Consider the following 14,056-nt stretch of genomic DNA (forward strand, 5'->3'; position numbering starts at 1 on the left):
ACCCTCCTCTAATGGGCCCAAACCCAAACCTAGCCCAAAAACCCAGGTTTCACCCATGCCTCCACACCCCACAGGCCCAAATCACCCTACCTTAAACCAGGGCCCAATTCTGCCTCAGAATTTCAATTCCCTGAGCCCCACTGGCTCTGATCCAAATCCCCCCCACGCCACCCACAACGAGATTATTTTTATTACTAAGGCTCTCAAGAATTCCTTTACAGAGGTCAATTCCCCCCCAATGTCCAGCAACTCCAGACCAGGAGTAAAGACCAAGCTAGCTAGCTCGGGGAAACAGGCTTCGCCCCGGAAACGACGTCGCACATCCTCGAGCCGCTCCATCGACTCCCAGCATGAAAAACCAGCCCCGGCTTCAACCATTTCTCTTTTTGATTTGGACGAGCCTCTACCTAAACTACTATCGGCGCCTCCCTTGTCCCGGGGCGACCGGTCTCAATGATTGGTCTATTCTGGAACGTCTTTGGGCTTGGCGGCTCAGAGACGACGAATGCCCTGCTTCACCACACACAACGGTATAGGCCTGACTTTGTCTTCTTATCGGAAACTAAATCATCGAAATTTCATATGGATAGTCTACGATATAAGCTTGGTTACGGCTCTTGTTTTAGTGTGGGAAGTGAGGGTAGAAGTGGAGGTATTGTTTTATTTTGGAAAGACGAAGTTAAGTTACATATTGGCTCATTTTCGAAAGCCCACATCGAAGCATCAATCACCGAAGGAGACGGCACAACTTGGCGGATTATGGGCATCTACGGCAACCCTAAACCGTCCATTCGGAAACATACTTGGGAACTCCTATCCCGAGTCCATAGACTTGCTTGAGGTCCTTGGATGTGTGGGGGTGACTTCAATGAGCTCCTTTATGATTTTGAGAAGAAAGGTGGGAGTAGGAAATGCCCGGGACAAATGGCTGCGTTCCAGGAAGCCCTAGACGAGTGCTTCCTTGAGGATTTGGGTTTTGTCGGAGATCCCTTCACTTGGAGGCGCGAAAATCCGGGAGGTGAAGCCACCCTTGAGCGCTTAGACCGGTGCGTGGCTAACGTGGAATGGCGGAATTTATTTCCTCATGCTACCGTCACCTACCTCGATCTTTGGGCCTCCGACCACCGGCCCCTCCTCCTCTCCACGGAAGGTGTCTACAACCGGAACACCCGCATCTCTCGCCGTTTTGTGTTTGAGAAGGCTTGGAGTGATGAAGAAGATCCATTGTGGCCCAACATTGGAATTCCACACTAGACTCTTCCCTCGCTCGTTGTGCGGACGCCCTTTCCAAGTGGGGGATGAAGCGCTTTCGAGAGACGTTCACCGGAATTGAAAAGCTAAAGCAAACCCTTGGCCGCTTGAATGCCTCCTCCACTCCCTTCGACCCCACGGCTATTCGACGGGAAGAGAGAGCTCTTAATGCCTTACTTGCCAAGGATGAGGTATATTGGCGATAACGTAGCCGAGTGGCTTGGCTCCGAGAAGGCGACCGCAACACCAAATTCTTCCATCGGAAAGCCTCGCAACGTCGGAAAAAGAACAAAATCGAAGGCCTCTTCGACGACGCCAACCGATGGACCGATGACCCTATAGGAGTGGAAGGTATAATCTCGAGATATTTTGTCAATATTTTCTCGTCGACTAACCCTTCTTTGAGAAACATTGCTTGTGTTATTCAATGCCTAGAGCCTCGCATTCCGGAGGAGACAAATCGGTGGTTGACCTCAGAGTTCTCTAGAGAGGAAGTCTGTGCGGCCTTCTTCAACATTGACCCTAACAAGGCTCCCGGGAAGGACGGGTTCTCCGGGCTATTCTTTCAAAAGTTTTGGGATATCGTGGGAGGAAGCGTCACCGACATTTATCTTGAAGTTCTCAATCACAAGAAGAATATCGGTTCCCTCAATGACACGCGCATAGCTTTGATTCCTAAGATCAAGCTCCCCACGAAAATGCAAGATTTTCGGCCTATAAGTCTATGCAACGTCATCTACAAAGCCATCTCCAAGTGCATCACTTCCCGCCTTAAATGCAAGATGGAGGTGGTCATTTCCGAGAATCAAAGCGCCTTCGTGGGAGGCCGACAAATCTTCGACAACGTCATCGTCGGTGTAGAGGGCACCCACACCATGAAGAGAGGAAGATTCGGCAATGAGAAGTGCGGGGGACTTAAGCTTGATATGTCTAAAGCCTTTGATCGTGTGGAGTGGGACTTTCTCGAAGAGGTCTTGCGGAGGCTCGGGTACGCCTCGGATTGGGTGGAATTGGTCATGAGATGCGTGCGTTCCGTTCACTTCTCCTTTATCCTCAATGGAGAAGTTAAAGGAACCATCACACCTCATCGTGGACTTCGTCAAGGAGACCCACTCTCGCCGTTCCTCTTTCTTCTTTGCTCCGAGGGCCTCTCCGCTTTGTTTCGCCGGGCCGAGTTGAATGACACTATACACGGCCTCCGCTTCGGATATCACGGTCTCCAAGTCTCCCATCTATTCTTTACGGACGATAGCTTAGTTTTCTTCCGGGCCACAGAAGAAGAAGGGAGGGAAGTCCGGGCTATTCTCGACACTTATGCTTGTGCTTCCGACCAACTCATCAACTATGAGAAGTCCGAGATTAGCTTCGGGAAGTCGGTAAAATCTCATCGGAGAACCATGGTGGCTAGAGCCATTGGAGTCAACATCACGGAGGGTCATGATAAATACCTTGGCCTCCCTCTTTCCTTCGGGCGGAGCAAAGTGGCGATCTTTAGTTTCATTCGAGAACGCATGTGGAATAAGGTCAAAGGATGGAAAGGCAACTTCTTCTCCGCAGCTGGAAAAGAAATCATCATCAAGTCTATAGTGCAAGCTATTCCAAGCTATGTGATGCATTGTTTCAAGCTTCCGAAGAGCCTCATCTACGACCTCCATAAGCTCTCGGCCTACTTTTGGTGGGGTTCCGACGAAGAGAAGAGACGGATCCATTAGGGTCGATGGGATAAAATTTGCGCAAGGAAATCCTACGGTGGTATCGGGTTCCGAAACTTGGAATGGACCAACAAAAATCTCTCTTAGCTAAGACCGGGTGGAGAACCCTCCGAAATCCATCCTCGCTCGCCTCCCGAGTGCTTAAAGAGAGCTATTTTCCCAACTCCTCATTCCTTGAGGCCTCGGAAACTCGGTATGCCTCGGGGCTGTGGAGGGGGCTGCTATGGGGTAGAGAACTCATTGAGCAAGGCTTTCGGTGGAGGATCGGGAACGGCCGCGATGTGGCAGCCTTCCGGGACCGTTGGCTTCCAAGGGCCGGGAACTTCCATATTCGCCGGAGTCGAACTTCCACGACAGACCTTAGAGTGGCGGACCTCGGGCTCCCCATGGGTGATTGGAACGTTCCACTTATCCGCTCCCTTTTTTGCAACGACGACGCCGAGGCCATTCTCCGCATTTCGGGCATCTTCAACTCCACCCCGGACGTGCTATGTTGGCATTATACTTCGGACGGCGAATACACGGCCAAAAGCGGATACCGGGTTTTGGAGGATGCTCACCAACCCGCGGAAGCCTCCTCAATGACCTCTACGCAACGGTGGTGGACAGCCCTATGGCATCTTCACGTTCCACCTAAGGTACTTTCCTTCCTTTGGAAATTGTGCCGGAACTGGATTCCTACCGGCCAAAACCTCGCAACCCATGGTATGGATATTGAACGTGTCTTCGCTGTGGGTGCGAACCTGAGACAACCTTCCACGCTGTTTGGGCCTGCCCGGAGAGCAAGCCGATTTGGAAACTCACAGGCTGGTGGCCCTCGATCAAAAACACATACCGCAGAGACATGATAGGTTTTCTGGCGCACACACATGAGCTCATCGGCAACAGCGACTTCGAGGCCTTCGTCATGACGGCCTGGTCTGCGTGGAACCGGCGCAATGCAGCAGCCCACGCCAATCGGATCAGCTCGCCGGAAGATACCATCGCCAACGCCCGCTGTCTCCTAGACGAACACCGCGATCTCACCCGAGTTGTTCCCGCCCGGCAGCCTTCCCGCCCTGCGCCACCCCTCCGGTGGCCCTCGCCGGGACCGAGCGTCACAGCGCTCTCCACCGACGCCGCTTTCTTATCCGACGGGCAGTTTTGCGGTCTCAGCGGCATTTTCCGCACCTCCGACGGAACCGTCCGCGGCTCGTTCATCGCCCCGTGCAATGCTACGTTTGGCCCGACCCTCGCAGAAGCTCTCGCCATCAAATCCGAGGTGGCAGCAGCCCTCGCTCTCGGGATCCCGGACTTGCTGGTGCAGACCGATTGTGATATCCTTCAGAAGCTCCTCAATTCTGGCTCACTGCCTTTGACTGAGGTCGGCCGAGTGCTCTCCGACATCACTGCAGCGGCTCCCTCCTTCGACTCTTTCGGCGTTGTGCACATCCCTCAAACTTGTAATATGGCGACCCATCGGCTTGCTAAGTATGCTGTAACTTTTCAAGTCCACTGTATGTGGATCGACTTTGTTCCTCCCCCACTGTGGGATACTGTTATGCCGCCATTTTCACAAGATAAAAATGATACCGCGAGAGCAAAAACGACAAGAATTGGCAAAGTTCAAGACCTAACTATCGACGTGTTGAAACCATCGTCATGCAAACCATCGACAAAGTTCAAGACCAAACTATCGGCGTCCTAAAGCCTTTGGCAAACCAAGACTATCGGCGAAGAGAAGAATCATTGAACTATCGGCGGCCATACTATCGGCGAGGTTCAAGACCAAACTATCGGCGTCCTAAAATCTTCGGCAAAGCAAAACCATCGGCGTTAGACCATCGGCGAACTTCATGGCCGAGATTATCGGCATAAAACTATCGGCGAGCTTCATGGCCGAGACTATCGGCGTGAAACTATCGGCATGAAACTATCGGCGAGCTTCATGGCCGAGACTATCGGCATGAAACTATCGGCGAGCTTCATGGCCGAGACTATCGGCATGAAACTATCGGCATAGAACTATCGGCGTGGAACTATCGGCATCCAAGGAACACCACGGCCAAAAACGACCTCCAAGGCTCAATTGCCTCCAAAACCAACTCAAACTCCAATATGAAAAACTATAAATACCCCCTCTTCATCCACTCTCAAGGTAAGTCTTTCTTGACTTAGAAAATCTCTGTTTCACTCCCGACTCACTATATTTTCCTCTCTCGAGACGAGATATGCCCCCCACCTCGACTAATGTTGAGCGTCGGAGCGCGCGCCAGGGGAAACCCCTCCGCGTCCCTCTAGTTCACGTTTATTGTCTTTTCAGGCGAAGAACGCGAAGAACCCGAAGATCGTGAAGAACCCGAAGAACACGACGGACTAGAAGAACTCGACGAATTCGAAGATCGTGAAGAACCCGACGAACACGAAGGTGAACTAATCACGGAGTGACGGGAAACCGGAAACATCTTTCCGGCGAGGCAAAGACTACGAGACGAGAAGATTTCACCACACCCAACCTACGTGCGGTCATAGGGTCCGGCCCTAGACCGAACCACAGACGGTTCTAAATGTTGACCCAAAAACGGCGTTAACAGATACTATTTTGACTGATAAGTCTGTTATGAATTAGTCACAGCAGTGACTGCCTTTCAAAAAAAAAAATAATAAAAAAATAAAAAAATAACTACAATGGTTGAAATGTGAGAGATTGTACCATTTGGCCGCCTTGATATCCCAAATAAATAAATAAATCAAAAAGCTAGATGCAAAATTTTGCATTCTTCAACCATTTCTATACATCCATCACTCCCACTGTATTGAAATCTATTAGTCAATGCATGTATATTAAAGCCATCATTGCTTCATCGGTGTCGGTGTCGAAATAATCATCGCGTCGAGGGCTTTGCATTGGTTCCATATTTTTTTTAAGAAATTGGTAGTCTAAATCACGTGTTAAATGTATTTTTTTAAAAAAACTCAATGACAAGAGATAATAGACACTAGTTTAATTTTATTAAAAGTATGACTATTAACTTTAGTGTATAGGTTGAAAATTAGAGTTGTTTCTTTGTTTGATTGCTCTTATGGTCAAAGTCCAATGCATAGGCTGTCCAAATGATTAAAACCTACTGTGTAAGGTTTCGAAAACACTCCTTTCGTCGTCCAATCTACATTTCTAGATGGTCGAATCCGTTGTCGAAGCAGCACGAAAACAATTTCTAGAGAAAGCGGAAATCTTTTGAAGCTTTGTTCTTCGGTGTGTCCAAATGAAAAGTCCGAGGTGCCTTTCATGCGCATGTCCTAATTAGTGCACCTTAATGCTCACAAACATTTCAATTTAAAAACCGTTCACAGTTTTTCTAAGTCTCCGTTACAAATGTTTTAAACCATTGCACTAACTTGGTTACGCACTCAAATTGTACGTACCAAACTGTTCTACCTTTATCGTACAATATTAAGGATAAAATTTTAGTTTATCTAACAATTTCTAGGTTATTATTATTATATTTTATCTATATGTTAAGTCATGCTTTGTTTTGTTTGAGTTTATAATAACTTCTTTCTTATTAAGTTCGTATGGAAATATCATTTTCAACTTAAGATCAAGAGATTATTTATTTAAGGTTTTCTATGATTATAGTTAAAATGTTTAGTTTTTATATAGATTGTTGTATGTTTAAATCAAAATTATTTTTTCACAAGTCTTAGTATGATTTAATTATGTGGTATTTAAGAATAAATGGTTGTGAAATTATTAGTTTCTTATGAAGAATTATTTTATAAATTCTAGTTTTCTTCAAGTATTATGCGCAATGTTTTTTTTTTATAAATGAAACCCCCATCTTTTGAACTAGAAGTATGATATTAAGATATGTAAGATAAATAGAACTATCCTAAAAACTATATGTCTTCAAACATCCCCAATTTTCTTGTTACTATATATTCATCAAATGTTACATCTACCAAAATATTTGTATTAAGAATTAATTAACTTATTATGTTTACCGATCAAAACTTTTAGTGATTCTTAACATTTGAAAAAAAAGCAATAAAGTTGTCGAAATGTAAACAATTTCAATAAATGTAATCGTTACACTAAATGTAAAAAATTGAAGGCAATAAGTTCTGGATTTTTTTGTATATGATAAATGTCAATAATTTTCAAAATGTAAACAATATTATTAAGTATAAACATTTGTAGAATTGAAATGTAATAATTTCAATAAATATAAGCATTAATTTGAAGAATAGAAAGGAATAAAGTCGCTAAAATTTAAACATTTGAATAATAGAAAGTAATAAAGTTGCTAAAATGTAGAAGATTTCTATATAGGTACACATATTAGAAAGTATAAAATATGTAAGAACATTCAAAATATTAAAATCTATCAGTAAGTATATAAAAAAAAAAAAGAATTGAAAGAACAAAAAAATTTAGTACTTACGAAAACATGCTCATAAAAAGTTAAAAGTAAAAAATCTATTGCCCTAATACAAGGGCTAAAAGTTATTAAAGGGGAAATTATGTTAGTAGTCCAATAACTCATCATTTAAAAGGTAGTTTGAGTTTATTTTTAGTAAAAAAAAAAAAAAATAGTTCATCGGATTCAAAGTAAATTAAATTAACTAAAAATAAATTAAATTAACTTTTGAGGACTTGATAGGTTTATTTTTTATAAAAGGAAATTTTGGCTAAAATTTTTATAAAAAATTAGTGAGACTAGTGCCGATATATTTTTGTAAATTAAATGCACATTCAAAAAAATTAAAGTACTTAAGTGGTTATGAGTGAGATTTAATTTAACAAGTGGCACAAGAGGTAAAAATAACTTAATTTTTTTTCTTATCCCCATTGGAAAAGTCATTTATCCCAATAATGTATGAAACCGGATATTAAGCCTTAAGAAACCTTTTGCAAACTTTTATTACATGTCTCATAATAAGCTTCTTATATATCTATTTTTAGTTCGATTTGAAGTACCAAAATATTTTACGTCTGCAGAAATATCAACAGCTATATTAGTTGAACGCCATAGTAAATGAGATATACATTAAATACAGATACATAGTAATGATATATATTTCAGAAAATTGACTAAAGCATTGAATGCCAACATAACAAATATTCATAATTCAAAAACAGGAGGCAGCAAACTATTGAATATTCACAAGCTGGGAAAAAAATAGAACAAGTAAAAAAAAAAAAAAATGGAAGATGACATACAATTAGTTAGGCACAATACAGTTTAGGACAATTTTGTCGTAGGTGAAAAATCGTGCTCTTACACGCTACACATTTTTGCGGTACAGCTGATTGAATGTGACCAATTCATACAAATACGGTATTTATCACATTTAATATTTGAAACTTACCAAAAATATAAAGAATATTATGCACACATATTCAGTTCCGTATTAGTTTTGTATTCCCTTAGCCGGCAAAGCAAATGATAGATATCTCTCTTTAATAGATCTTATATTGTCTATAAATAACGAACTCGTATGTTTGAAATGAAAAAAAAATACAACAAAAACATATCATTTTCGAATGGATCGCAGTTGGAATAAGATGGGTTTAATCATATGGTTCTTCTTTTTTCTAAATGGATCGCTTCTTTGCATGGCTCGTAACGTTCATAACTACACTTTTGTTGTAAGTATATGTAGCTATATTTTTACGAACTAATACTTAATGCATGCTCACATATATATATATATATATGTACACTAGGATAAATCTATATTTTAAAAGAATTTTGCGAAAAAGTAAAAGAAATATATATTACCATAGGCTAACTATATATATATATATATATATATATATATAAATATATATATAACGTTTTGTGTCCGAAAATTTAGTTGGTTTGACTTAATATTGTATTGATAAGAACTTTTTGTTTTTGACAAATTAAGGAGTCTGCTCTACGTGATTCGTTTATAAATTTTCAATTTCAGAATTCTATAAAACCCAAATAGAGAATTATTATTTAAGGCTAATCTTGATGATATATTGAAAAAAGAGACTGCTAACTTATAACATCGACGTTTAATAAGATACTTAGCATGCCCAGCACTGATCACGTGTATAATTTTATAATTAACTACTCATAAACAATAAGCTTTCGAAAAACGATTTATAGATTTACACACACATTTTTTCATAATATCAAAGTAAAAAAATTCACAAATGTTGTCTGACAGACTACTCACTGTTCCTGACTAACTAGGGTTCTTTTGTTAAGTATGTATATCACGTACGTACGAGACGACAATTAATGAATTAATAACAATTATTATCATCAACAGCTGCGAGAGAAGAACTACACGAGGCTATGCACAACAAAAAGCATGCTAACTGTGAATGACATGTTTCCCGGGCCAACCATTCGCGTCCGCAAAGGTGACACGGCTTTCGTCACAGTCCACAACAAAGGAAACTACGGTGTAACCCTACACTGGTACAGCATATATACATATATAGCATACTATCATCATCATGTGAATGAATTAATCAATAAATATATATATTTGAAATAGGCACGGAGTGAAACAGCCAAGGAATCCATGGTCCGATGGGCCAGAGAACGTGACACAGTGTCCGATCCAGCCCGGCAAAAGCTTCACGTACGAAGTCATCTTCTCCACCGAGGAAGGCACTCTTTGGTGGCACGCTCACAGCGATTGGACACGTGCCACGGTGCTGGGCCAAATCGTCATTTTGCCTCCCATCGGAGCGACCTACCCGTTTCCCAGGCCATACAAACAGGAAACAATTACACTTGGTATGTTGTTATTTTTCCTTCTTTATTTTTATTTCGTTTATAATGAGTTATTAATTTTAGGGTTACGGTGATGATGATCAGGGTCGTGGTTCAATGGAGACATTAAAGAATTGATTGATGTTGCCTTGGAGACCGGTGGAGATCCAGAACTCGCCGATGCTTTTACAATCAATGGCTGGCCAGGAGTTTTAGCCAGCAATAGTTGCTCTAATGGTACTATATCCTATATTGATACGTTACATGATGTTATCTTAATAGCGAACAATTATAGCCTTTTTCTATTGTTCAGAGAAATGGCACGTATTATTTTGCTGTGATTAGGTATCTAGAGATAATAAGCCGTACGATAAGGTGGTCGCCAATTGGGAAAAATCATTCTGTTTATGATATTCTCTATTGGATTATTCGTTACAGAATTCTCTGACTTTTACGACAATGGTTTTACTTTTGAAACATATTGACTTTGTCCTCATCATTCAAAATATATACCTAACTTGTAGCTATAATGTAGGAGAGTTAGATATATTAATTGATATCCCTTATGTTCAAACGATAGGCTAATTGTTTAGCAATAATCAATAGAATAGGTTGTAGTACAAGACTTACGTAAATTGGGCTATATTATTTATATTTGAGTATTATATTGTAATTTTATTAATTGAGAATAGTCATCATCTACTATTTATATATAAAAAAATTTATAAAACTAAGAAAGAAAAAATATGTCAATTTGCTTTTATACCATTACATTTATAGCATAGACTTATCCACAAGTTTTATATTTTATCTTATTTCAAATTTACCTAACTCTCGAACACTTGATTTTCTTTTTTTCCTTTTTACTATATTCAAAACTTCAATTTGCTGGATTGCTACATTGCCCTAAACAAAATATTAAATAATATTTTTTTTTTCTTTTTCAGAAGCTATGTACAACTTCACGGTGGAGCAAGGGAAGACCTACCTTCTCCGATTAGTAAACGGGGTGATGAACGACGACATGTTCTTCGCGATCGCGGGCCACAACGTCACAGTCGTGGGCCAAGACGCGGCCTATGTCAAGCCCGTGACCACGCCCTTCGTGATGATATCCCCGGGCCAAACCATGGACCTTTTGCTCCGGACCGACCAATCTCCGGCCCAACCCTACTACATCGTAGCTCGGCCCTTCTATGACTCTACCCCCAATTTCGCAAACTTTACCACGTCAGCAGTCTTGCGGTACAAGTTATCCGGCACCAATGAGTCATCCGGTACTGGTCGCCCTCCTCTATTCCCGGCCAACCTACCTAATATCAGGGATAGAGCCGCCGCGGACGGTTTCACTGATCGAATTAGGGCGTTGGCCACGGAGAATTATCCGATCAATGTGCCTAGGAATATTAGCGAGAGACTTTTCGTGACGGTCTCGGTGAACACGATAGTGTGTCCGGATGCGTCTTGTGAGGGTCCGCGGGGAAATCGGCTCGCGGCGAGCTTGAACAATGTTAGTTTCGACATTCCTTCGGTTGACATTCTTCAAGCATATTACAGGTAAATATATATTTTTTTTATAATCATTGTATAGTATATTTCTTATCAATTTCTAGTTTGATTCATTAATTAGACAAAGCAACTACAATTTTTATGAATTAAAAAATAACTTGAAAGTGCAATTTATAGCTTATACTAGGGTTTCGGGCATTTTTTTTTTTTGTTTCATTTATTGGTAGAATACAATGTTTTATAACAGTATATTCCATATTCAAAGGTGTAATTGACTTGTGTACGTTTCAACTTTCAACCAAAGGAATCAAATCTATAGAAGTAATAGTTGTTATGATTAACACAATGAAGATGTAGGAATTTTCTAAGTCTAGCTAGTTGATGTGACAAGTGATTTTTTTTTTTTTTTTTTGTGATTTTTGTGACAAGTGAATTACACCGCTGACCGCACTATCTATACAATTTCCTTAAAAGAAGTCATGATATAATTAACCATTAAGATTATATAGACCTAACTTGTAGACAAAGTAACAACAACAATTTTTAAAAATTTTATTCTATTTTATTTTTCAGGAGTATATCAGGCGTGTATACGACTGATTTCCCAGCAAGACCACCATATTTTTTCAACTTCACAGGAAACGTGGGGAACAACACATTGAATCCAACGGTGGGGACAAAAGTCAAAATGATTGAATATGGTGCAACGGTTGAGATTATTTTCCAAGGGACCAATGTGTTAGCAGCTCTGAACCATCCAATGCACCTCCATGGTTACAACTTCTACGTGGTCGGAAAAGGTTATGGTAATTTCGACAAAGTCACTTCTCCCCGAACCTACAATCTGGTCGACCCGCCAGATGTCAACACCGTAGGAGTTCCCAAAAGTGGCTGGGTCGCTGTAAGATTCATCGCCGACAATCCAGGTACAATTTTTCTTTTAAGTTAAAGTAGTTCGTTAAAATTATTTTCATTTGATCCCTAATTAATTAAACCACTTTATTAATGGGAGAAATGAGGTTTTCAAAGTATTAATTTTGTAGTATTTTCGATTAACTTTTTTTTTAACAATCAAATACTTCAAGACATAATAAACAATCTAAAACATAGTTTGAAACAGAAATATACTATAATTACACTAACAATTTAAATATGTTTTTAACTTTGATTAATTTGTATTAGGGTTATAATATAGGTAAATCAGTTTCTTTTATAAGTTTAACAAGTTTTGTTAAAGTTGGCAATTATATTTTTTATTTTCTAAAATTATATAAAACCAGTAGTAGTTTTAGGTCATACTACTATTACGAAAAAAGAACAAAATTAAAGCTATGCACCATAATGTCACTCATTAAATAATTCAGGGGCTAATAATTGTCTAAATAATTTTTTTTCAAAGTATTGATAAATATTATTACTGCATTTTATGTCATTTTCCATTCTTCGTTTACATATACGAAAAGTAATCATGGTTTCTCGTTATATATAGCCATTAGACTAGATACTTTGTCCCTTTTTTTATTAATGTTCTTACGTGTCTGAATGCTAGTTATTTTTTTTTTTTGTTTTGTTTTAATATCATGTTGCGATTATATGTTAACATGTTGAGATTTATATATGATATATTCTGGTGTAGATTTTATAATTGGTTGCCTTGTCCTTATTATATATAGTACAAATTACAAAGTAGTTAAGTACAAGCATATAACTAACTGGTTTTCAAACGGTGTTATTATATTCATACAACAACGACATAATGTGATGTTGACGAGTTTGATTTACGTGAGGATATAAACAATAATATGATTGATATTTAATTAATTAATTATTGCAGGAGTGTGGTTCATGCATTGTCATTTGGAGAGGCATTCTAGTTGGGGCATGGACGCTGTGTTCATTGTGAAGAATGGACCAACAAAGGAAACTAGCATCCAAGACCCTCCTCCTAATTTGCCCACTTGCTCTTAATAGTCGTGTATTTTTTTTTTCCTTTTTTATTATTGAAGTAAATTGTGAAAATAAAAACTAAGTCCCAATAGTTAGCATCATATTCATATAGTACTCGTTACTAATATCATTTAATTCTCTCCCTCGAAAAAAAAAATCATTTAATTCATTAATGTTCTTGTAATTGTTTCCAATCATGTAATTATTCATTCATATGAAATAAAGTCTTTGAATTGTATTTATATATATATATATATATATATATATATATATATATATATATATATATATATATATACACACACACACACACACTTAGCCACATATTGGATCATTGTTTAAATTTCCAAATTTGTCAAAGCAAAAGTTGTTCTTATTATTCTGTTAAAAAAAGTTGATTCTTATTTAAATAGATTTAGTAGAAATGAATTTCACATATTATCATGATCCACTTTTTTTCATTTCCAAAAGCAAGGATGGAATGTTCAGCCATTTAAATAAGGGCATGTTTGGTTGAACTGGTGTAATGAGAATGAGAATAGGAATGAGAATGAGAATAGAATAGAGAAAGAATAGAATGAGAATCAAAACTTGATTATTTTGTTTGGTAAGCATATTAGAATAACTGATTGAATATACAATAACATGTTTGGTTATTTATGGAATAGAATGGAATTAAATATTTTTTTACAATATTACCCTTATTATTACTAATATTAAATTTATTTTTAACCTAATTTAAAACTAAAATTCAGATAAAAAATATATAAATAAAAATTGTATAAAAAAAGAGGTAGAACCTCTTGAAATTTGTATCCATGTTTACCAAACGTATTTAGACTGCAGGGATGTTTAGGTTGACAAAAATAAGATAAAGCTGAGAATAACTACAATGTA

General features: G+C 39.0%; 3 protein-coding genes across 3 annotated transcripts; all 3 read left to right on the top strand.

Moving 5' to 3' along the window:
• Positions 1–849: 849 nt before the first annotated feature.
• LOC149391267 (uncharacterized) lies at positions 850–1,254 on the top strand. Its single transcript, XM_089619965.1, has one exon. It carries the CDS (start codon positions 850–852, stop codon positions 1,252–1,254), a length of 405 nt encoding a protein of 134 aa, XP_089476091.1.
• A 2,553-nt stretch (positions 1,255–3,807) lies between these two features.
• LOC149391268 (uncharacterized) lies at positions 3,808–4,650 on the top strand. Its single transcript, XM_089619966.1, has one exon. It carries the CDS (start codon positions 3,808–3,810, stop codon positions 4,648–4,650), a length of 843 nt encoding a protein of 280 aa, XP_089476092.1.
• A 3,822-nt stretch (positions 4,651–8,472) lies between these two features.
• On the top strand, positions 8,473–13,403 carry LOC149391269 (putative laccase-9). Its single transcript, XM_089619380.1, has 7 exons — positions 8,473–8,595; positions 9,252–9,403; positions 9,483–9,727; positions 9,809–9,940; positions 10,651–11,260; positions 11,786–12,138; positions 13,047–13,403. Exons 1-7 carry the CDS (start codon positions 8,491–8,493, stop codon positions 13,178–13,180), a joined length of 1,731 nt encoding a protein of 576 aa, XP_089475506.1. The 5' UTR covers positions 8,473–8,490; the 3' UTR covers positions 13,181–13,403.
• Positions 13,404–14,056: the final 653 nt, after the last annotated feature.

This window comes from Urtica dioica, chromosome 7 (assembly GCF_054948205.1).
Source record: "Urtica dioica subsp. dioica isolate 48M chromosome 7, U.dioica_male_clone48M_v1_H2, whole genome shotgun sequence".
In the NCBI taxonomy this organism is placed as follows: Eukaryota; Viridiplantae; Streptophyta; class Magnoliopsida; order Rosales; family Urticaceae; genus Urtica; species Urtica dioica.

Excerpts from the sequence above, each read along its gene's own strand:
- LOC149391267 (XM_089619965.1), top strand. The coding sequence starts at position 850 with ATGTGTGGGGGTGACTTCAATGAGCTCCTTTATGATTTTGAGAAGAAA.
- LOC149391268 (XM_089619966.1), top strand. The coding sequence starts at position 3,808 with ATGATAGGTTTTCTGGCGCACACACATGAGCTCATCGGCAACAGCGAC.
- LOC149391269 (XM_089619380.1), top strand. The coding sequence starts at position 8,491 with ATGGATCGCAGTTGGAATAAGATGGGTTTAATCATATGGTTCTTCTTT. Across the intron at positions 11,261-11,785 it reads ATTCTTCAAGCATATTACAG|GAGTATATCAGGCGTGTATA; the intron begins GTAAATATATAT and ends TTTATTTTTCAG. Across the intron at positions 12,139-13,046 it reads ATTCATCGCCGACAATCCAG|GAGTGTGGTTCATGCATTGT; the intron begins GTACAATTTTTC and ends TAATTATTGCAG.